General features: G+C 43.7%; 1 protein-coding gene across 1 annotated transcript in view; it reads right to left on the reverse strand.

The window, feature by feature from the left end:
- The window catches only part of DMRT1 (doublesex and mab-3 related transcription factor 1), a gene marked incomplete at both ends in the record, with an annotated part of 55,116 nt that overhangs the window by 13,593 nt on the left and 16,597 nt on the right, over window positions 1–24,926 (reverse strand). Inside the window, 2 exons of the mRNA XM_009876142.1 lie at window positions 12,022–12,184; window positions 21,383–21,663. Of these exons, the coding sequence (XP_009874444.1) occupies window positions 12,022–12,184; window positions 21,383–21,663 (444 nt within the window). The remainder of the gene's footprint in view (window positions 1–12,021; window positions 12,185–21,382; window positions 21,664–24,926) is intronic.

Consider the following 24,926-nt stretch of genomic DNA (forward strand, 5'->3'; position numbering starts at 1 on the left):
AGCAGGAAGCAGCTGTAATACTGTCATGTCTGATCAACAGGTTTGGAAGAAATTAAATATAATTTATTATAGCTTATTTAGCTCTGCAACAATTGCCCTTCAAAACGTGAAGGAGAGCAATGTAATTGAACGTACATGCCTTCTTCGCTGCAGAAAACTCAAACAGCCTCAGGCAAGAGCTAATACAGATGTAGTACAAGGCATTAAAAGAGTGCTGGATGCTGTAGCTAGCAATTATCCCGGTATTTAACCAAATCTATCGCTCATCAGGAAAGCATTTAGTGCAGTAGTCGGAGCGAGACAGGCTGACACGGAGCACAGCTACTTAACTGTCCCCTCCAGCGATTACACTTTCTCAGCCTGAGAGTCATGTCAAATTAAACAACTACACATTGACTTTTCACTTCTATAAACATTAAGGTATGATTGACAACTCCTGGATGCTGTAAGACAGTCATTATAATCAGCCAACAAACTGTTAGCTTATTTGCAGTGTGTTTTTCTTTCCCTGTTCTACAGAAATTCCTTCTGGACTACATTTACAGTGCTCTATAAATACGTTTGTTTTGATTCCTTGCAGGGTCACCGTGACAAAATGCCACCCCCACCACGAGACGTTTGTATGCGTGTGAGAAAATAACATTAAATTAAGTGACTTAACTAGGCAGGATACCTTTTTTTTTTTTTTCCCCTTCCTCTTTAGTCCTGGCTAGCACTTACCCATTTAACTCAAATTTGGAGAAATCTGGACAGCAGCAATTAGACACTAGCACTGCACTAAATAGTAAATACAATGTGGAAGCTTTCTGAAGTATTTTTCCCAATTCCTGTCCTAACTCCTGGAATTTTCTTTCTTTCAGTGTATGTACAGCAGCCACTGGAAGAGATAAGAGTCACAAGAACTGGAAATTAAATGACAAGCCCTACAATAGTATTCTGAGTACATATTAATTTAGACCTCAAGCTTCTTAAGGCTATTCCAGCACCCCTGTGTCACGGCACAGCTTACTACATCCACCTGAGGACGGCAGCTTAGGGAAGTTACTAGAAACCGAACAGGTAAATAAAGCAGTCAAGGCTGTGAAGAAATATGTCCCTTTGATTTTTTATGCAACATTCTGGTGCCTGAAACCACTAAGTGACAGCTTTACTCTCCATCCCTCTAATTCAAGCCACAAGAGTAACGTAAAAGATGTCTGAACTTTTCCCTCTCAATATAAAAAGTAAAAAAAAAATAATCCTGAATGATGTGTAACGCTTCTATTCTCTTAAGTCTCTATCATCCCTAAGAAATCTCACTGGATCCTTCAAAGCTTCTGGTAAAGAAGCAGGTGAGATTAATTAATACTGTATCATTAGGGTAACTGTGAATACCAACAAGTCTAGAATGCTACTGGTAGGTCTAGAAGTCTCCATATTCATGGGGTTAGTGGATCTGACGCCTTACTTTCATACTGGCTGCAGCAGACTGAAGGGTAAACTTTAGAGTGTTTGGGTTTTTTTTTTAGAAAGACGTAATAAATTAACCATATCAAATCAGCAACAATAAGTACATCTGTGAAAACCATTGCGAGCTAGCCTGATATCATAGTAGGATTAGCACTCAAAGCAAAAACAGCTACAGGAGGTGAAAAGAGCTAAGGAGGACAAATGAAGTATAGTTGTCTCTCCTCTCTTGTAGTACCTACCAACTGCAGTCCCACTCCTTTTTCTGCTTCTGAACTATATTTAATACCCAAGCATGAGTCTCAGACATCTAAAATTAAATATAACAGTACTTCAAACAACCCATCTCTCCCTCTGGCTGAAAAGCCAGGCAATAATAAAATTAAAAGACTATGGTGAAGAGTCCAGAACATGTCACATCTGTTTCAAGCACAGAAGACAAAGCAGTCAAGGGACTAGAGGCGGTGAAATATAACTTAATTTCCAGGTTTTGCACTATAGCACTGAAATAACAACATCACAGGAAGCACTTAAAAACGTTGCTGGTCTTTCTCCAATCTTTTCTTTCATTTGCATTTAACTGCCACCAAAGCACCTAACTTTCAATAAAGCAAGTTACTGTCCTTGTCTGTAGGCCAACCAACACAGTATGCTTTCCGCTTCATGCAGCTATTGCTGTTTAATTCCAGGGACATTACTCAGACTATCAGATCCCCAAGACAGCAGATTTATCTCCAAAGATTCAGCCACAATTTAATCATACACAAAACATCCTGGTTATACTTTGCACCGGCTTCCTACTTACGTAATTGGACAAAGGCATCAACTATTTTATCTTATTCTCAATGACCTCGTGTCTGTGCCACAGCTGAAGGGGCTAAAATAAGCAGGGAGAATATCTGCCAGCACACAGAGAGATGTACCAGTAACTTCTGTAATTTCTGTGGTTTAAGGTTTCCAGGTAAATTTCCCCCAGATCTTCTGCTCAAAGTTTTTTCTCACAAGCTCTGAGAGACATTCACACATAAAAACATCACCAAAAAAAATCCCACCCAAAACAAAACCCAGCAACAGGCCTTAGCTCCATTTCAGTGGTTACCAGCAGGCTGCACCATCTCTGTATCTCGGAAGCGACCTTCTCCAGCCGAGCTCGGCTGCCTGCGGGGTGCACCCACACGCATCTACGCTCTCCCATAGGCAGCACACCAGCTGTACGTAACACACTCACCTCGCAGGTCCTCTGGCTTTGCTACTGAGACATTCACTGTTAGCATCTCCTATAGCAACCCTACAGAAGCCCAACCCAATTAACCTAACCTAAAAATCCCTTCGGAAAACTCCCACTCTGTATTTCTAGCCAGGAACTGTAAAACTACGATATTCCAAGAACCGTACTTCCAAGTATTATTTGAAAATAAAAGGCTACTCCACTGGAAAACTAATGCTAAAACGTAACACTTCAACAAACTACCGAAATACTTTTTAAGAAATAGCACAAAAATAAGACAGGGTCCCGTCAGAGGAATCTGTATTTGAACATACACAGTGTTTGTACACACAGTGTGAGCATAGCATGTGTGTATCCATATATCCATGTATATATATCTCTATATTGATATAGGCACCCACACACAAGTACAGGTATGTGTAGATTATATATATTATATATATAAAGCTAACTTTCAGTCCTCAGAAAACAAAAGCTATCCCCATATAACAGCCAAATTCCTACATAACTCAATTTCGACATCTCATCTGGTGTGAACTGCACTCATTCCTAGTGTAAACCCCAGCGCGCTCTGCAATGATATACTGTAATGTCACATCGCAATCTGGATTTACTATAAAGGGCTGCTGACGAGTTTCAGAGCAGTAAACATTGCTGCGAGGTGTATTTCACACTGAGCTGGTTTTTATGAAGAACACTTCACCGCCCAGCCACGGCACCCAGATGATGAATGGTGAAAGATGCATGACAAGCTTCATCATTGTTTGTAAATCTTAACTGTTCCTGCTCACTAACTCTGCAGGCAATTTTCAAAGACAGCGGCCGACAGAAGGACAGCACAGCTTTCCTGAAGGTTATTCAACTTGTACTTGGCCTAAGCTATGCCTGCAAGGAGCACTGCAAATAAACCTCACTGGTTACACTGAAGCATAGAATTAAAGATGTTTGACGGGTAGGCACACTAATGGTTGCTAAATTAAGAAAGCCCATTAAGCAGCCTTGGTATCCAGCCCCTACCCCGTCCCGCAGGGTTACATACATCATGTGCAGGCAACATACCCTGGTATTATTTACACATGCAATACAAGTATGCATATTTATAAAACCACCAGAATGAACGATGGGCTGTCTGCTCACAAACCACAATTCCCCTGTATCCTGTGCAGTTACACAGTGCTGAGCTGTCTCCCAGCTACTTTGCCCAGTGCTTGTAGGAGAGCTTCTGAACTTCATTCCTGCGACAGGGTATAATGCACAGAAAAAGGAAACTACTCATGGCATGCACGCATGGCAGTGGGGAGTGATGTTACCCTTTGTTTTTTCTGAGATCACCATGGACTTCAACAACCTCTTGCAAAGAGTCACAACCCGGCTCATCGCCTCCCTGCTAGATGCAAAGCCAGTCTACACCGCTCCGCACTTCAGTCTCAATAATACCTGACTTTTTCTTCTTCCTTTTCTTCTCTCTAGAGATCAGTAGCGAATGCTTTTTTTTTTTTTTTTTGGCTAGACTTTCTCACAACCTGCAAAGGGTTGCCTCATAAGCAGAAGAAGATGCAGAAGATTTAGTTCAGCGGGAGACTCTCACCCGAGCTGCAAAGCTGGTGTGAACTGCAGGATGCTCTACACATCAGAAAAGATCACAGCCAAATACGGAGCAAGTTCTCTCTACTCTTAACCAGTCAAGTTACAAGGATGCAACTGCACATTAAAGCAAAGCAAAGAGGTGAGCAGTTTGTTACAATTACAAATCAGCCCTGGGTAAGCACACTGTTATCACTACCATCCCAACAAGCTATCTTCATTTGTTTTAGCGCTTTATGGTCAAGTTTGTTTTACTATCAACAACTTCTATCAATTTCTGCTTGCGGTAGGAAAAATTCTGTATCCAGAGGTCATAAAATTATAGAAGGCCAACGCCACATCGCTAATGGAGCTAATTTTTTAGTGAAGTATCCAGCATTCTTTAAAGCATGAGGAAAATTCCCATGCAGCCTCATTAGCTATAAAATCACCCTCCCAAAAAAAGAGTAGCAAATAAGTCCAGGGGTGCAGTGGGTATAAACCACCTGCCTGTGATGTGCAGCTCTAAAATGCTCCTAACTGCAAGAGGAACTGAGAAGAAACCTCCTTCCATCAGAGAATGTAAAGGAAAAGAGGGAAGGTGTCCAGGAAAAGTAAACAGAGCAATTACTTATACCAGGACAGCACTGCTGCGGGGGCTTGTGGAGAGATGCTGTTGCCCAGCATGGGACTCAGCAGGTGACATCGTGCTGTCACGATGGCACCACCTGCGCTGGTGCCTGCTCTTTGCTCCAGCCTCAGCAAGGGCCAGCAAGAGTGAAGGGCACACATCAAAATCAGGCATTTCCAGACCAGGATTGATGGGACACCAGGTACTTCTTTTCATAGAAGAAAATCCAAAAAAGCAGAGACTTTGGCAGCGGGTTTAAATTTATTGCTTTAGATTTGCACCTGCCATGGCCCACCAAATCAGTGGATTTGCCTCATAATAAAAGCACTTTCCCTAAACCCGTTTTTCCAACCCAAAGCCTGTAATGCTTAGGAAAATGCAAGCTTGAATTAAAAAAAACCTATAGCCCCACAAAATGTTACAGCACGGATACATACATCCCATGAAAAAAGAACTTTGCTTTGCAGCTTCTGGGCTGACCCTCTTATGGCTGGTTATGGTTTTGCTGGTGTGGGTGGATGGGTCCCACCAGCATCTCCTGAGGGTTCAGGCTCTCCCATCCTCTCACACATAGTTTTCATGAGAACTCAGCATTCCTCCTAGAGGATGCTAAGGCCTCAGTCCAGAAATGTCTGCATTTCTACAAAAAGAGATTTGGTAGAAAACCATAAAAAATACAGCTTGTTCAGCTGCTCCTGTGGCAGGACCAGCAGCTTCTCCCAGAGCAAAAGTGAAGGGCTCATCAGCCACCCTGGCATTAATCAGCAAAACTCATTAATCAAACCTGTTGTTCTGCAATTGTCCAATGAAAAGTTGCTTTGCTGGCTGCACATATTACTTTATTTTTTTTCCTGTGTGCTTTTGAATGAGCATGACATAAAGGCTGCACTTAAAGAAGTGAGACTTTTAACCAGGAATAAGCTGAATCAGAATGGGATGTAAGCAAAGGTTTACATCAATTCCTTTTAAGGGATTCGCTTCTGACCTTTTATTTTAATTTTGTTCAAATCTTCACTAATCCAACCTCATTTAGAACACGGACCAGTAAGTCAGAAAAAGCATTCAATACACAGAAAAATGAGTAACCAGAGCTTGTACTGAATATGTCTCATGTTCTCAAATGTATTTTGATAGCTGCAGTTACAACTAATGAAACGATGAAGTATGAATAAGAATTCCATAGGTCACAGTTAGCAACTTGCTTGATAAAAAAAAAGTAAAAAAAATCCCCAAATCCAACAACTATCTAGCCAGCTAAGCACAAAATGAAACTTTTTAATTGAAAATGACTTTGTAATAAGGCATCTGCCTGAAGAGGTCTGCAAAATGTTGCAACGCACATGCACAGCTGGCAACGTAAACCAAGGTTTGCAGTAGCACAGCGTAAAATCTGCTCACCATCCTTTTAATGAATGCCCAAGGGAAGCTGCTTGCAATGTAGCCATCAGGCACTGTAAGTAGCAGCAATGACAATGCAGAAAAAAAGGTAAACACTTGCGCAAAGACCAAGTGACCCTCCTGAACTGACTGTTCAAAATCTGCAGATTCAGAAGATTACCTCTTCCTTTCTTCTTGTGTCTAATTTCAAAATTTACTTCTACAAGTTTAATGTAAAATAATCAGTTAGTGGAAAATACAGTCCTGAGTTTTCACCAAACACCACTTGCTTCTTCACCACTAAGGACAGCATACTCTGAAACAGACTTCACTTTTTAAGAAAGAAGACACCCAGACAGACACACACAAATAAACCACACAGGCTAAAAATTGCTGAACTGTATCAGTTTTAGGAGCAAAGTGGTATCCTCCCCACATACTCTTGCTGCTGAAGCCTCTCCCAATTCAATTTCTGCTGATGCTCTGCTGAAGACACGTACAGAAGATAAGCGGTACCTCCCCTACCTGATAACACCTGGACTCCTTGGGACTGAAACAGTTCCTCTTTAGCTTACGCAGACTGTTCCCACCCTGCCGATAGAGAAGAATTTGGGCTATTTTCTACTACTGAGCCCCACTTCCTAAGCGGTTTATTAGCACAGTTCTATCAGGTCATCCTCCTCATCTGGCTGCAAATGAAGAACAGATAGATGCAAGGCTTTTTTCCTGTCCTCGAGGTAACTTCTTACCCACACCAAACCAGCCTGCTTTGTTCCAATGCTGTCTGTGTTACCTGAATGCCTGCAGAAAGCAGCTCAGGTTCAAGGACATGGTTTCAAAGACCTTTTGCATGCCAGAACTCCTTGACTTCTCTCATTCTACGGCCAGATGCCACCTGAAGTTGTGGAGTGTTACACTTATGTTGCATGGCACTTCAAGGACACAGGTTTCTGCAAAAATATTATCTGCAAGAAACTTCCAAAAACAGTCCTAACTTTGGTGCACAGTAACCCAGTATGAAAGAAATATCTGACCTCTCGGGCATGTTTCTGGCGCAGATGGCATTCCTTGCATTCCAGCAATGCCTCTGCCAAAATGAAACTTTCTGTCTCAAACAGGGAGACTGTTTCAAACATGCCCTTGACTGTGAAACCACTGTTTGAGTGGGCTTCTCCAGCGGCACAGCGCTGTTTTCCATATAGAATCCAAGAACAGAGAGACCGCAAGGGCAAGTCTTTAAACGTAGACCTTGGAAAAGCCTGTGCTGCCTTGATTTCTACATCTATAAAACTGGGGATGTAAGTTATTTAACTTCTAGAAAGTGCTGTGAAAAAAATGTGTTTTGAAAGTGTTGGAAGCTCTTCTGCTGACAGAAACTGGTTACCAGAAACATTTTCATCCATAAAATGGTGTTTGCTGATTTACACAAAACTGCTGAACTTTTCTGTATCAAAATTAACACCTTACATCAGTTTTTCTTATCTGTGTTTGGAAGGAGTATCAGGCTCCTGCTTCATGTTCAAGCTGCAAGTACAGCACTGCTTCAGTGATTCACTTACTTGTGTTCCCACCTATCTTGACATTTAGACAGGAAAATAAAAATTCAAATCCATTGAGCAGCTAGAGCAACATTTTAAATGCAAGCCATCTCTTTCACCATGGGCACAGATACACAGAACAATTACCTCAAGATTTCACATAATAATGTCAAAGAGGAGTTTTTATTCCATGTCCAAGGTAACTACTTTAAAATCGAAGACATCTGCAAATATAGAGATGTTTCTCCTTTGCATCCTTCTACTGGAACATTATTTTTTTCTGCCACTGTCCTAAAACTGGAAAACACTCCCACACAGATAAGCAAATGGTCACCTTCTGCTCAGTGGAAACTGGAGCAGAGCAAGACACCCAGTCCTGGCCCAAGCATGTGCTTTCTTGGTCTCTCAAGGCAAGGTCTTCTGCAGGTATTTCACAAATCTAACTACAGGAGGGGCTGATCCAAAATCAGTGAAAGGTGATAGCAAATTCTGCACAGTGAGACAATCCTGAAAAAGCCCCACTAAAGAAAAACAAACAAAACCCCCCCATTGTTGTACAGAAATCAATGGGTATAAGGCACTTGGCTTTTGAAGAGGAAACACCTGATTGTTACCTGTTTCTAATTCATCCACTTCTTGCATGAGGATCTCTCAGCTCGGCTTCTTCCAAAACACAGACATGTTTTACGCTTTGTATGCACAGGAATTAATAACAACCTCTCGTACATCTTTTCCTCTCATTGCTCTTGCAGAAAAAAAGGAGAGGAAAAATCTTTTGAAAGTCTAGAGCACAAAATCCCTCTCCTATCTAGAAATTATTATACAAGGCTTACGATCTGGTGATCTAAGAGAGTCCCTTGAAAACATCTTATTGCCATTTGTCACTGTTTTATCTTCGTCTCCTCATTTTTTCCAGTTTCAGCTGGAAGGGCAGCAGCTGTGCTCAGCTGGAAGCAGAACTATCTGAAAATCACTTGAAATTGCGAGGGAGTTGACTGATGGTGTTTTGCCATTCAGAAAATATTAGTCCATTTCTATATGCAACACAATGTAACACGGTATGACCTCATGTACTAATGTCAGAAGCTTCCTGAAAATTTCTAATCATTCACTAAAAAAATGAAAGTGTAAATGAGTGGTCTGATAGCTCATCCCTCCTTCCTTTCAATATAACTGGTCTAAGTAGGCACTTAACTTGGCAACACAAAATTAATGAAATAGTCTGAAATGGCTGAAATACTGAGATAACACACAAACTGGCAAAACCTCTTTAAGGCTGAAGTTACACCTGAAGTGTGGGTAGTAGACTGTATGTGTTGTAAGACCTTCTTATACTTGTGCTTGGGAATTTAATAACTCATTTTTGTTGAAGATACAGGCTTCCCACGTTTTGAAAATTTGACTGTACCTTCCTGTAAAGTTTCTTGATTAGCAATACATAAGTCTTCACATGGAACTTAAAGAATTAGTTACGGGCTTGCTGCAGGAGTTATTAGGCAAAGTTTTACAGTCTGCATTATATAGCAAGTAAGGCTGGACGATCCTGATGTTCCCTTCTGGAGCTAAAATCTATGAACACATATTCTTAGAAAGAAAACAAGTCTCTGAGCATGGTCACCACTTCAGCTGCAGAAATGGAAGGAGTAAAATATGATCCGTTTCTTTAAAATATGCACTAGTAGCAAGTAGCAACCACTAACCACTTCAGCAAGCAGCAACCATTAACCCTGCAGAAACGTCACCAGGCTTTATACAAAGCAGTCAGGCACTGTACAGAAAGTTCAGCCCAACAGTCAACACAGAAATGTTTACAAAAGTGTCTTTTCTATGAGGCAGCACCTGCGGCATGGGCAGTCTGTGCTTTGGGGGCAGGAACCATCCTCTTTAACAAGCAGGATGCTCCAATCACAGTTTGCTGACTGACTCAGCACTCACACAGATGACAATAAAGAGGGAAAAAAACCCCTCAAACCCCCTGAGGACTGTGAAAAGCACCAGAACAAAAATGTCATGGGACTGTAAATCATCGACTAACAGCCTGAGGATATTATTTTGTCTGCAGATGGAAAAAGTAAATCGCAGTCATCTCCTCCAAGAACATGCATAATGAAAAAGAAGATGCTTCCAAGAAGCCCACCAAATGGGTACGGTCCTGCTCACATGTTCAAGTTTCTCACAAAAACACTGGTGCCTCTTTCACCCACTAGCTCCCTGCTATGGAAAAACACTTCTTCAGAGTCTGCAAAATGCTGTTTGATCTCAGTAAATTACATCTCACTGCTTGTCGGTTTCTGATTGATGGTGTAACTTAGGGAACAATATCTGTATATGGAATACTGTCTGGAGAAGCAGTCAGGGATTATTGAAAATACGGTATTTATGCAGTTTAAAAATCAGTGGCACATTATGGACAACTTTTTTCTAGAGTAATGAAAAATTACTGAAGTGCATTTGGGAACAAAGGGTATAAGGTCTTTTGTCTATTTGTAAGAACAGTTGACTGGTAAGGTTTCTTAGTGAGTTAGTAGTGATGGATGCAAGAAAAAGTGTCAACCGCAGTTGAGCATAAAGCCAAGTGCTTCTCCAACCAATGGGCAGAAAGGAAGACGTCACTGTTCAGTGGTGGTCTGAGGAAAGGGGAGAAAATAAAACTGAAGAAAAGAGAAGGAAAATGAACCAAGGATCACTGATTTCTCTAAGCCATTTAAAACTACTGGAGAAGGAGGAAAAGTCTAAGGTTTTATAACACCACGTGTTGTTTCTTCATCTATTGGCTATGTCACAGTTAGTTGGAAGACTTTCAGAAAACAGCCACTCCAGAAGAACAGCCACCTACCTCCTCAGCATATATCATTCTGGAGCTACTGAATTAAAAGGCTCAGTGCTGATTTACACCAGCCATAGGTACAACTTTATACGCACCTTACCTTCCAAAACTTCATTTGAGTCTGTAAGGTCCTGTCATGACACAACCACTGTATTTTTCACCACAACACAAATGCAACAGACACCAGCACACTGGCCACAGAGAGGGCATGATTGAAAACAATTGATGGAACTCCTGCAATACACATCCTTCCACCGGATACAAAGAGGAGAAGGTTAATTTCAATGTTTAAGTGCATCAGAGAAGCAAGTGAGGATGCTGTTGCCACTGGTGTGCAAAGCAAAAAAATAAAAAAACAAACAAAGATCTGGCAAGTGTAAAGCAAACAAAAAAAATACTTCCCAAGATTCATACAGAATTAAACTCTCAAATTCAATGATTGCTATGGAGAGACACGAAGTGTGAAAAGCTTATGGAAGGCTTAGCTAAATTAATGGAGTGAAGATCTGCTGCTGGTAACTGAAAAGATGGTTCAGAGGCAATCAACAGCTCATGGCACCTTTGAAGGCTGCAGGAATGTGAGGATTTTGGACATAAGAAGTAGCATCACTCTACTCTTTCTCTGTTTCCCAAGCACCAGTTACCATCCCGTTTCAGGCACGGTTCCAGGGAAGCAGCTCAGTGGAGCCGGTCTACTCCAGGACAACCATGTTAATGCCTGTATGTGCACTCGACCTGCTGCTAGAGTAAAGCAATGAGGAAGTGAGAGAAACACTGCGAAACCACAGGGTAACTTCACCAATGCTTTCCTGGAAATTACTGTGGATTGTAGTAATCTTCAGGACAGCCAAGAAACACTGGATATGAAAGATTTATCTACAGTATTTTAAAGACATGTAACAGGTGATGAATTTGAAAGCATATAAGGAAGCAAATCTGCAAAGGGCTTCTTCACACGTGGCTGGGATGCAGGAATAGTTCCCACAGGTGTTTCAGAAAGACGCTGAGTGGGAATCCTGTGGAAAAAGTCATGGACAGCATTTCTGAGAAGAGAGGAAAGATAATTCTGTGGCTGGGGCAAAGGTAGTTCTTTGTTCCTGTGAGGGAGTCAGGTGTTGAGCACCAAAGATGGCACCTCAAGTGACTCTTTGTACAACTTGGAGATATACACAGGAGCAGAGAGGTACAACTAATTGCGCTCTTGAACCACAAGACTTCTGAATTACAAGCCTGCACTACTGTATAGTAACAGCCCTATGCTGCCACCACACTACAAGCCTTTCAAAAACCAGCCACCATCTTTTACACACCTCCTTTCTGATGCCTGGCTTCCTCCCTGGCAGCAACTCACACCTCCTGGATGCCTGCCCCAAGGAAAGGTGATCCCAGACACCTCAGTGGGTGCACTTACCTCTCGCTTTTGACTCCGAGTAGGAGGGGATGTCCTCAGAGGTCAGGATTTGGGGGAGGCACGTGGGAGTGCCAACCCCCTGTCCCAAGTAGGAAGTAGGTGGGTAGTAGGAGCACATGCGGTACTGGGAGTTGATCGTGTGGCGGGTCTCCATGCTCTTCACCTGTCAGAGAGAGAAGTGCAACAGTAGCCTGTGAAAGCTGAGTCCTGGCACCCCGCAGGCAACCCCCTGCCCAACATGCACACAGCTCTGAAGCAAGTCACAGTGGGGAGGATGGGAAGTAAAATCCTGACATGCTGGCCCTGCGTTTTTGCTTTGGTTGGTCATGGCATGCCCACACTGCTTGGGTACAGGTGAGCCCATGTAGTATGGGACGTGACCTAGTGGCAGCAGCAGCATCACACCTAGGGCTGGCTTACCTTACCTCAGGTGAAGCTGCACGTGGCACACATGCATGTACACTTTGATGCAAGGAGCTTCCTGGCCAGTCCCCTGCTTACACCAGGGGAAGCTTCCCAGATCCCTTCAACTGCACACACCCAGCCAGCATCAGAGTGATGAATGATGAGGATCCAGTCCCTACACCTCCACAGAGACTAACCTGTCTCAGCCTGGGGGGAACTGCTCTGCCAGCGACCTATGTTGTGGCCAAGGAGGACAGTACTACTGACTCACTCACTCAAGATACGCACCACAGTGTCTGAGCAGTGACACACACACACAAACACATTACTTTTCTCACAAACTAGTGGATGGAAAAGCATTTTCCTGATCTCCCCAGAGAAACCAAGTTGTGGACAGGTTACATGGGAAGCCTGTAGCGGAGTCACAGCTGAACACCAGCCAGTAGGTCCATTGTGTCAGCACACTGTCCACCAGACTGCTGGGCAGCGAATGATCCTAAGATGGTAAACTTCCAGGCAGAGAAAAAACAGCACATTTTTGTCCCTGCTATAAAGGTATCAGTACCAGCAGTAATGCAGGTCCAGCTATGCCATTAGATGTCATTTTCGCAAGTAGAAGTTCTTCACAGCCTTTTCAGCCACATCTCACCTTGGCTAGAGGAGCTCTGCCCACTCCACTGTGGCTCTCTCAGGTCCCAGCCAGCCGCCTGCAGAGCCCTGCTCCCTGCTCAGCCTCTCCTGGGCTGTGAAGCTCAGACACCTGGAGCAGCTGAGGCAGAGGGTGAACCTGCTGTCTGAGGTGACCACCCTGTGCCAGCAGACCCGCAGGGCCTGGTCCTGCCAGGAGGAGCCAGCAGCATCTTCTAGCAAAGCAGCCAGAAGGCAGTCACCCCTTCTTTTCCAGGGGTAATAACTAAATATTCATTTTTGTATGCTTAGCTGGAAATAACAAGGCCTGAGTCACATAAAATTTCACTAGTGCTCTCTGAGACAGAAGGCAATGTCCCACTTTCCTCGTGGAGCCAGGTTCGCAGTGAGATTAAGTGGCCAGAGAGAACGGCGACTGTTTACATGAAGTGAAGCACACGTCTGCCCGTGCTCCGACGGCAGCACATGTTGGTGCATGCACTGAGGGATCAGAGGGACAGGCTTTTACTCTGCCAGATTAAGAGTTTTTCTAGTATGAATTAAAGCAATGCTTGAAAGGTAATTTTTCTACCCTTTGCACCCTATGCATGCAGAAAAAGTTCAATCTAAGCCAAAGTTTCCTGCACGATAAATAGTAAATTTCTCTTAAAAAAATCTAGTGTGTTGCCCCAAGGAAGCTTGAACTCAAAAGATCCACTGACATTCCCTCTGCTGCTCTGAAAAGGGGCAGTCTCCTCTTGGGAACACATATCTGTGCTTTGCAGACCCTCTCAGCAAAACCAGGCTGCCTCTGCCCTGAAATTATGGATTGGCAACACAAACTGCTCAAAGGCTCAGTCCAAAGGCCATTCTGAATCTGCACATCTGCAAAGCTCAGCAGCTCTAAAAGTACTGGGGGGGGAAAAAGAAAAAAAGTTAGCAAACTCCTCTCTGCCTGCCATTTTGCACACACCATCTTCCCTCCCTTGGTGGAGCAGGGCTGTGGGCAACCACATCCAGTCTCCACCTCTCCCTTGTGCTGGTGCGCATGTGCATGCATACAGCTGAGAACAAGTCGCCTGTTCAGAGAAGACAGAATTACTTCAGCTGTAACAAAATGAAGGGATCACTCCCTGGTGCAGAAACAATCACGTGCATGTTTCCCCTCTCTGCAGAGTGGACGCAGTGACCTGCTTCCTTCCAAATCTTCTTCTAGGGTTTTTTCTCTATTTCTTAAAAGAACAACTCGGGTAAAAACTCTGGATGCAATGAATTATTACTACTATTATTATTAGTGTGTGGTAGCTGGCTAGCGAGAGACATGTTTTATAATCTTATTACCCACACCAAGTCTATGAACCACAGTTCGACCGACAGCCAGAGGCTTGGCACTGCAAAGAATGTTCTGTGTATTAACTGCTAAAGAAAATCTAAAAGCTTTTGGGTTTGTTTTATTAAACTGTTTAGAATACACACAACAGTAAATCTGAACCATAAGGTTTCCTTTTTATAGTGCTTAGCAATCCTATTTTACAGTAACAATAAAAAAACAACCAGCAGGAAAAATTCTCAACCTTAGTGCTGCATCAGAAAGAGAGCTTGGGAGATCATTACCCCATGAGAAGGGGCATTTGCTCCGTATGAAGTCCTGCAGCTCTGGAGAGCCCTTGCACATTTTTAGATGCCACAAAGGGAGACAAAAACAGCCCCGCGGAGGCCCTGGCTTGTCTAGATTAGTTCTAACCTGGGGCAGTTCAGCCTTCCAAATGCTGCAGCCAGGTGCCAGGTTTGGGGTCCTTCCGTAGGTCCTCTCCTTGGGTGATGCCTGGCCCTCTGGTGTCTCTTCCTGCCTCTCTTGCCCCTTCCAGTCCTACATGCAGACTGGGACAGGCAAGCCACTGTGGTCTGTATGACTGCAGGCTAGGTGCCATAAGAACAAGGTATGTTTTAGGTGAGGAAACACTATGGAAGGGAAGGGTATGCTCTTGCTCTTTCCAGAGAGCACGCTGATCTCCTGAGTTGAATGCTCGAGTTGCTGACTTACCACACGTCTCATTCCAGCCACACGTCACTCGTGTCCTGCCCCAGCTGCAAGACTGATTCAACAAATACCTCACCAATTTCACTGGAGAAACACATTTGGCCTATTCAACATTTATGGGTTCCCCTAAACTGCATAACAGAGTGCACACTCAGTAATGTTTTCAAGGTACTGCAAGCAACAGTGGGATGCTTACAACTCATGAACAAATAGAAATGGCCTGATTAAAAGACCACGCACGCAGAAATTCTTTCCCTGTCTCCTTGTAAAGCCAACACAGGGACTCAAGAGGTAGCTACAGCCTGTCCACAAACAGGTAAGGTGGAAGCATGATTTGTCCATCACTGAGCACAATAGTCAGTGCAGCCCTACAGCAGTGCCCAACAGAGACAGCATATGCAACAAAAGCCAGGGAAGCCTAAAGAAAATGCTCTTGCTTCAGACCATTCCTGAAAAAAACTTGCTCAACAGCTGGTGGAAGAGCAATGTAAAAGCTCAGCTCCTCCTCCTGCACTCCTGGCAGCACCTGCATAACTTCTACAGATCTTCATGTAGGAAAAGCCAAGGAGGAGACGTGGCCAGACTCGAGAAAGAAAAACGGCAAGCAGGCACAAGTGGTGGCTCTCGTCTCCTTCTAGCCTCAGAGACCAGAAAATGGTCCTGCCCCTCCCAGATGATTAATTCAGACAAAATATCATGCAGGTAATTTTTCTTTTTATTTGCAGAAGCTGCCAGCCAGATCTCCTCGCAAGAAAGCCAGTGCAACTCCTAGCAGTACCTTCACATTTTCCAGTTGATTTTGTCTATGGGGCTTACTCCCAAGAATGACAAGTAGGAGGAGGTTGTGGATGCTAATCTTGGGTGGTAAGGGTAGTGTAATCCTTCAGCTCTGCCACTGGTGTCCCAAGTGATTTCGGCCAAATCCCTCTGCCCAGGCTTTTCATCCTTCTGTCTCACCCACGACTCACCAACAGCTGCCTTAAGACAAAACCAGGAATTATGAAAACACCAGTGAAACTCTGTTAGGAGTTTTAACATAGCCCTCCCTTTCTGCCTTGATCTTTAAAATAAAGCCAGCTTTAGGGATCATAAAATCGTGTTTTGCATCTCTGTGTTGTCTGCGAACAACAGAATTAAAGAGTTGGTGTCTGGCATGAGGCAAGAATCACAGAATCACAGAATTGTTGAGGCTGGAAAAGACCTCTGAGATCATCCAGTCCAGCCTATGGCCCAACACAACCACATCGGCCAGACCACGGCACTAAGTGCCACATCCAGCTTCTCCTTAAACACCTCCAGGGACGGTGACTCCACCACTTCCCTGGGCAGTGCATCCCAGTGCCTGAGCACCCTCTCCGTGAGGAAGGGCTTCCTGAGATCCAACCTAAACCTTTCCTCACAGGCACCTGTTGGGCAGTGGTGTGGAAATCCAAACATCAGGAATCCCTACTCTGTCATCTGTGGACTGTGTTACTGTGGGAAAGTTAGTTAACACTTCTCAGCCTCAGTATCCCCAGCTGTAAAGGAGGGATGCTGTGACTCTCCCACCTTGCAATGCTACTGCCCATGAGCTGACCCCTCACAACTACTGCTGCACTTGCGCTGCCCAAAGTGGCTTTGTTTTGCTCCTAAAACCAGCTAAGCATATTTTTCAGCATGAGATAAAAACGAGTCTATGATACGCTGCCTTGACTTACTTTGATTCTAGCACAGAAAATACAAGAGACATCTATATCTGTCCCTCCTTGATAGACAAACTTAATTAACCTTTGCTATTCTGTTCCAACCTATTCTTTTAGACAAAGGCAGTGACCCATAAACAATATGTTACCATCAGAATCTCAACTGCAGTGACACCTAGAGATATAGCCCTATCAGCAGTATTGGAAAATAAACCGCTTAGATTAGCTCCTCCAAGAAATATGGATTGCATTCATGTCACACATGAGCTGTCAGAAACATTAGGATACTTTTAGCATAAATCTGTAGTGTGAAGGGTATGTTATGAATACAGTATATAACACACTGCTTACACATAAAATTAGGATTGTGTCAGGTGACTTGCACAATGTGTATATATTTACAAACACACACACACATTTTACATGTTACACCTATTTCTGGAGAGTTAAGACCACACGTTTCTGTAAGAAGGTCAGGCTTATGGGAGGAAAAACTGTGCCAGAAACTAGAAACAGGTTGTGGAACAATCTTTCTCACCAGCAAACAGCGATTCACAAAGAGTTCAAACTCCTAGATGCCCTATCACGGCCACACTTTTCTGGATTTAGTACAAGTCAGTTTTATAGGTTTGTTAGTAAATCTTTAAAAAGCAGCAATGTTAAATATTTCACTTCCGAATGGTAAAAGTAACTCCTATATTAGAAAATTACTTAAAAATTGTCAGTTTGACTGTCACCAATACTTATTTCAAGCTTTTTTCTCTCAACTGGCCTAAAGTTGAGGTTTTGGAAGCAAGAATACTAGTTCAAAAAAAAACCAAACTGCATTTAAAAAAAGGGGGAGCAGGGACAAGGGAAGCCCATCTCAGAGCACGAAACAGAAATTACATGAAATTCTGACATTTGTCCAAAACCTCCTGGCTAGCCTTAACCTTTCTCCAAAGCGGGATCCCTGGGGTTACCAGAGTAACAAAGAAAAAGCAGCCACTGGTCCCCAGGTATGGGAGCATATTCTGCATCTTACAGACTTTTAATGGTCCGGCAGTAGAAACCAGGAGAGTTTTAACAGTTTTTGGGGAGGACACTGACTCACAAGGAGTCACGATTATCTTTATGCTGTGGGTCACACTCCAGCAGTTTCATTGCCAGCTTGGAGAATTAAATGTGATTAGACTAGGATGTGCCCATTCAGGTTTTACTTTTGTTGTGGCAGAAAAGCTGCAGTCACCCCATCATTTTCCAATTGCTGTACCTAAGCGGGTCACAGTGAGACCAATTTCAGAAGCATCATCCAGCAACATGCTCTGACTTCCAGTACTAATGACGGTGAATTCATTTAACTGTTAAGTGGTTTGAATGCATATAAATTCCCATTGTAATCAACAATTAGGAGAGCTTCAAGGGAAGGTCTAGATGCTCACACAGAACTGGAGTGAAAGGAGAGGCACAATAACCATCACATCTGCTACCTTCCTCTCTGACCTAAGCTTGTCTTTTCTTTGGGTGCAACACCAGACATACCTGATTACCTGCCTTGGAGTTGGCCCAAGCAGAATATAAATGACTGAAGGGGTCTTCACTAAAACTATCATCATCATCACATTTGCCAAACAGTGATGGATACAGTCTCTGGAATAATCATACACAAATCAAGAAAACCTACACAGAAGTATCTAAAAAAATTCCACCTCTGAATCCACACAGTCAAGTGAGCCCCTGCAAAGAACAAAGACCAATGAAATCTGACATTAATCTACATTAAAGATTCTGTGATTCAGTTTATTTGCCAAGGCTCAAGGAGGCATTAATCTCGATCCCATCCCACACACACTCACATGTTTCCTCCCTGGCTTTTCTCCCCTGCTCCCTAAATTCTGAAACAGCAGGCAGCTGGGCTGCTCAAGGCCTTGTCTGCATCCAGAAGTTACCTTACTTTAAGTATACAATTCTCCTTGTGTGGTTACAGTTATTTTAGGACAAATGAGCCTCCACCAACAGAGGAAAGGCAGGGGTCCTGTCTGCATTTGCTAAACTAGGATGCCTTCCAGTGAGGACAGGGGTGGCTCACAGCAACAAAGAAACTATGGGCTCACAGCTTAGCAAGCTGTTCTGCTTTGGTCACGGCAGGCATTGCACAGCTACCATTTTGGTAAAGTAGCAAACATCAAAAACCGTCATCAAAACAATTACAGCACTACCTGCCACGTAAGCAGACTCACTCATCCTGGAAGACTGGTTAAGAAAGCCTGTAAAAATTAAACCCAGTCAGTACAGGCAGCCCAGCAAACATCCCTGTGTAGACAGAGCTTCATGTTTCATCTGGAGAGAATCAGTCTGCACAGGTTTGCCAACAAAAAACCCTGAAGGCACAAACAAAGCTCTGATTCCTCTTTGTGGATCCTGCTTTGAAACTCTCCTGTAACACGTTACTATGCTTGACACCGAAACTCATTAATCCTTCTCCGTTTAGCACTATTTCTGCGACCTTCCCTTGCTAGTAACCTTCCAGGCACAGAACGGATGTTTAGCCACAGGCAGCAGCTAAGAGTTCGTTCCCCTCACAACAAACCATCTTCCGTGCCACACAGTTTTACAGCCTCAGCATCGCTGTACCCACTGCCATCAAGCACCACCGAGCCTAGCTTCCTCAAAAACTTTCTGTGATTATTTGTGCAATGTTATGCTGTCATAACAGTACACAAATCCCATGATTTGTAATTCTTCCAGCACTAACAATCGTTCTTGCCCATCAGTCTCTGAGAAACAGCTTGCAGATCAACAGATGAGAAATGGGAAGTTTCTTATCTGAACTACACTCTGCCCTACTGAACAGGAGAGGTGGGTCCTGTTATTTCAGCCATTTACAAGCTGGGGAGATGTCACTTCTGCAGGCAGAAAGCACCACCTCTAGTCTCTCTGCTCAGACAGCTTACCAAGAAGAGCATTGAGAGATGCCAAGAGGTCTGGACAGGACAAATCAAAATCTTAGGTGAGGTAAATCACTAATTTCACCTAGAGATAAAGGGAATCATGCAATACATCCCACAAGGTTGCAGGTTTCACCCACACTTGGAGCCTGCTGGTGGTAGAAAACCATTAATTTTTGACAACAAGCACCTCTTCTTTTGCTCAATCATCTCATCAGTATCCCACTAATTCGGGTGGTACTTAAGCAGAAGTTAGTTACAGGTTCTGCAGGGCCCCAAGAGAAAAATGTACGGAAGACACACTATTGCTTTTATTTCTTTAAGGGGTGTCAAAGGTCCCACATGAAACCATCAATCTCACAGTGAGAAAACGGACCCTCTAGGCCAAGACTTCTTACACATACAGTCTAGTTTCAAATGACAGTACATGACAACAGAACCAAGAGGACACTACCTTCATTCCACGGTTTGAAATATTTTAACATACCCTCATGTATCTCTTCCTCAAATACCATGTGCTAGCATAGTCAATAGCCGTAATTTACTTCCATTTTTCCCAAGCAAATAACATCACTTAAGTCTCCACTGACTGGAGGAATGGTGAAGAGTGGGATTAGCGGCCTGCAAGGACATTATTTTCACAGGATGAATGATGCCTCCTCTCATCTGTGTTGTGATGGTGTCTCAAAGCATCCGCTCTGTAGTAGTCTCTTATAGGCTAAGTACTGCAAAAGCAGTACTGATATACTCTGATATACTCTGCTATGATGTGTCAGGTTAATCCAATCAACCAAAATGAAAAATCTTAAGTAGCACTGGCACCTCACCGCGTTGCCACACACAAAATCCTATCCCCAGCTTGCCTCAACCAATTCTCCCCTCGGTGCAGTGATCTTACTGATCATCTGGAGAGGATGCTATCAGCTGACCTAACTGAAAACGTGTATCTCCACATATTTGAAAGTGATTGCAGTGAAGCCTATCAGCACACTGAGGGAAGAAAGGTCTTGTAGTGCGAGCTCACATTGCAGAAGGAAGTAACACACCTCTTTTCCCCATACAACTATACTCATGGTGAAAAGGGGACATAAAAGTACTATTAAATGCAGACACACATTCAACAGAGTGCCACCAACCCACTGCACAACACCATGGTCTCTCGGGTCACTTCAGTGCCTTGCACATGAAAAAATGAAGAGAAAGTAATAGGTTCCAGAAGAGTAAAACCTCTCAGAAATGACACCTGAAGCTCCCAGGATGCTACGTTGGATAGTTCAGTTGGACTCTTTCTGGAACACAGCCCACAATCTACTATAGAATCATAGGACTGGTTAGGTTGGAAAAGACCTTTAAGATCATCAAGTCCAACCATTAACCTAACAATGCCAGGTCCACCACTAAACTATGTCACTAAGCAAATGATGTAATTCAGAAGACAAAATCAAGTGGGTGTCCTTCATCTGTGCTTGCAGCAACCTACCTGTACCATCTCTTTCATAGTGCTGCATCATAACCATGCATTCTGGCTAACTTTCCTAACATGAGTTCTAACCACATCTTGGAATCTTGATCCGGTTTTGCGCTGCCGTGAAGCCAGCAGACAGGAGGCCAGAATCAGTCCCAAGAAACATCTTATTGTCCACCCTGTTCTTCCATATAACAGCTCTACAACATCATACCTGCCACTGTTTTCCCTGGCTTGGCATGTATGCTGCTGGGAGGCTTCGAAGGCTGTTTTTCATGGCCGACCCTACAATCGTACTTGCTGTCTCACTTGAGGAGGGCTCACTGGCCACTGCCATCTGGTACTGGGAGTAGCTGTACAGGTTGTTATAGTAAGGATACAAGGACGGCTGGTAAAAACTGCTGTAGTAGGTGGAGTCCACAACCAAGTCAGACGTGCTCTCCAAGTGCCCTCTGCTGGGGATGGAAGGGATGTCCTGTATGAGCATCCGTCCCTCTAGAAAAGAAAAAAAAAGCCATTATGAAACAGGAGGCTCCATGAAGAACAGTATCTTTCACCTCCGGGGAGCTACTGCTTCTCCTCAAGGCTGGATAGAGAGCAGTAAATAGGAAGAGGTGAGAGCTGAAATGGAAACACGGCTGGATGTTTTGGTGGAAATTCAAGTGGACCAATGTCCGCTCAAATGCTGAGACCATCACCTACACGCACTGCAGACTGCAAAACAGGAGACAAAACCAGCTGCAGGGTAGGACAACGCTCTGAGTCCTCAAGCAGCATCAGTTGATTTGATGATGATTTACACCAGCTACAGATGCTGCTCCCTATTGTTTTTAAATTGTTTAACTCCACCGTGGAGGAGAAAAGGATGGGGCTTTGACAAGCTCTCAAGGGCTACCAGTATGCAGATGCAGCAGCATGAAGAATAGGCACATATGAAATAACAGCCCTAAGAGAGATGCCAGGCAGGCATTGCCTAGCTTGTTTTGTGTCTTTCTCTTGGTCTATCTGTACTATGACTACTTACCTGCAAAACTAATACGCTGGCATTTACCAGCCTCTCAAAGTCATGGTAACAAGTTCCACTGTACTGTCTATTAGCTGCACACTAGATCTAATTATTAGTTTCAGCAATTGTTTCCATTTACTATGCAATTCTGTTTTGCTTCTTCATCTGTAATGAAAGCTTTCTGCAGTCATGCATAACCTTCTTCCAGGACACTAAACTACACTGCCTCCATTCAGTTCTTGCTGACATTTTGTTGACATCAGTGAACTATACCCATTTATTAACAAACAGAGTGTTTTATGCATCCTGCATCTGATTTTTCTGCCCCTCAACTCTATGAGAGCGAGAACCAAGCTAGCGGGCCTTTGTCATTGTGAGTACCTCTCAAATTTGCACAGAGAACAGGAGTCCACAATGTCACAAAAGACCCTTCACAGTTTTTCACTTTCATATTTTATGAAATTTCATTACTGTTATTATTCTGCTTCTGGGCAGGCTTCTCTTCAAGTCCTTTTGTCCGTGTCTTTGATAAAACCAGAAATTATAGGTCACTGGAACTGAAAAGTCAACAATTCTGATACACACAAGCCTGACTCCTCTCCCCAAACTTAGCTCCTGAATAAAACTCTGGTGTAATTGTTCCACTTTTCATGCTGCAAAATACAAGCTTGAAAGCAAAATCCTCTAACACGTTCCATGCTGGGACACAGATTTCATGTGAGACAGAGATATGTAATGCAGCTGGCTGCAGAAATTCTGGCAGGGCTATGCTATGCTGCACAGACATGTAACTTCTTTCAAAATTTCTGCGGCTTCTTTCCCCTTTCTGTAGATCTTCAGAAGTGGTAATACTTTCTGCTAAGAATGGTAGCACTGGTAAGGTGCCTCTTTATACTTAGGCGTGAAAGGTGAGGTACTCTTGAGGTATTAGCAGCGAAAAGGAAGAGAAAAAGAAGAAAAATCAGCAGGTTTTGCTGCAACTTTTGGAGAGGTCTCATGCACTACACTTCCTAACATGGGACAAGACAGGTTAGGCTAGAACAGTGACCTGCCCATAGGTATCCACAAAACCATACAAGCATCCTTGATATCTCTGTGATGTTCCAGTGACTGGCAGTGCTACAGCTCCTTCCTGAAGAAAGAACAGCGGTGGTGGTTTTCTGTTGCATTAAGTAGGAGGAAGAAATATGCTTTTCTGCCCCTTCTTTTCGCTTTCTACTTCCTATCTGTCTTTGGGTCTACTTTCCTTTGCCACTGGAGGAGCAAGAGGGTTGATCTGCTGCCATCTGCCTTTTCTTTATGTAGCCACAACACCCACGACAGGGGTTCAGTGCTTAGGGCTGTTGCAGAACCACAGAATCACAGAACTGTTGGAAGTTGGAATGGACCTCTAGAGATCATCTAGTTCAACTCTCCTGCTAAAGCAGGATTGGCTACAGCGCATCACATAGGATTGCATCCAGGAGAGTTCTGAAAGTCTCCAAAGATGGAGACCTCACGACTTCTCTGTTCCAGTGCTCCAGTTACAAACCCACCTGCTTTCCTTCTGCTCTCAAATAGCTTCTACAGTACTATTAGCTGCCCCCTCAAGACTCAGTATTGAGTCTATAGAGCTGGTCACCTGTTCATTCAGCCACTCATGCACCCATACAAATAAAACCCCAGGAGTCAGCAGCCTGGGGCACTTTTCTCTCACAAACACAGAATTATGGAATCAATAGCCCTGGTAACATCCCTGGCACAAAATTCCTCTGAGCTGTGGCCACACCACAGGGATGTGCCCCAGATTAGCAGCCACAGGAAAGGGGAAAGTTCAAGTGAACGGCCAGACACATCCAACTCCATACAGAACTAAGACTCTCAGGACAGCACTGGAAAGATGGTCAGAAGAGCTGCTTTTCCCTAAATTCTAAGTCAGAACACTTTTCTGAAGATGAAAGGACTGGTAACATCTGACAAGGAGCAGGACAAAGCTGCCACATGTTTCAACTCACTTTCCCTGAATTCAGAAGATGACATTTTCATTGATATCATGCTTTAGACGAAACCTCTGCTTTTTCTCTGTAGCCCATGGAGGACATTCAGTGCTTCACCTGGGAGAAGGCAGACATCTCACACAAGACATAGTTTTTGTGCCATCCAGATGTCAGGTCAGACCAGGTCAAAGCACCTCGTGGCGTACTCTGAACTCTTAGCAGTACTGAACCAGCCAGCCTGAGGGAGGGATGCCTCTGGACAGCTGAGCTCTTGCAGGTCTCCAGTGACTCTGGCATGCAATGGATCAGCAACAGGTCTGCAGTCCAGCCCTGCACTCTTACCCCTCCAGCCTGGCTGAATCACGTAATCTCCTACTACTAATGAATACATCATACATAAATAACATTAAGGAGAAAGGGTTTTGCTACCAGTGGAGAGACCTGAAAGTCTCATCTTCTTTTCTAAGCAATGAAAGCTCCTAAAGAAAAGCAGGTCAGACCATCCAGTACATACATGGGGGACCTTCAAAGAAGTGCTAAGTGCCAAACAGAGCAGAATTAAAGGCCAAGGAACCCTGCTAATTTGTCCCAGGGACAAAACAAGTCACTTGGAGATCTGCTCAGAGAAGATTTTGTATTTATTATATGCCCAGGGGAGTTTTTACCATATCCATGCTGTTTCTCCACAGCTGAAGCCTGCTCCTAGCTGGCAAGCAAGCACACTGCTTCTCAGCTGCAGCATCCTCAGCCATGGCCACCGTTTGTGGGATAGGGCA

Source organism: Apaloderma vittatum, unplaced genomic scaffold (genome assembly GCF_000703405.1).
Source record: "Apaloderma vittatum isolate BGI_N311 unplaced genomic scaffold, ASM70340v1 scaffold33549, whole genome shotgun sequence".
Lineage (NCBI taxonomy): Eukaryota > Metazoa > Chordata > Aves > Trogoniformes > Trogonidae > Apaloderma > Apaloderma vittatum.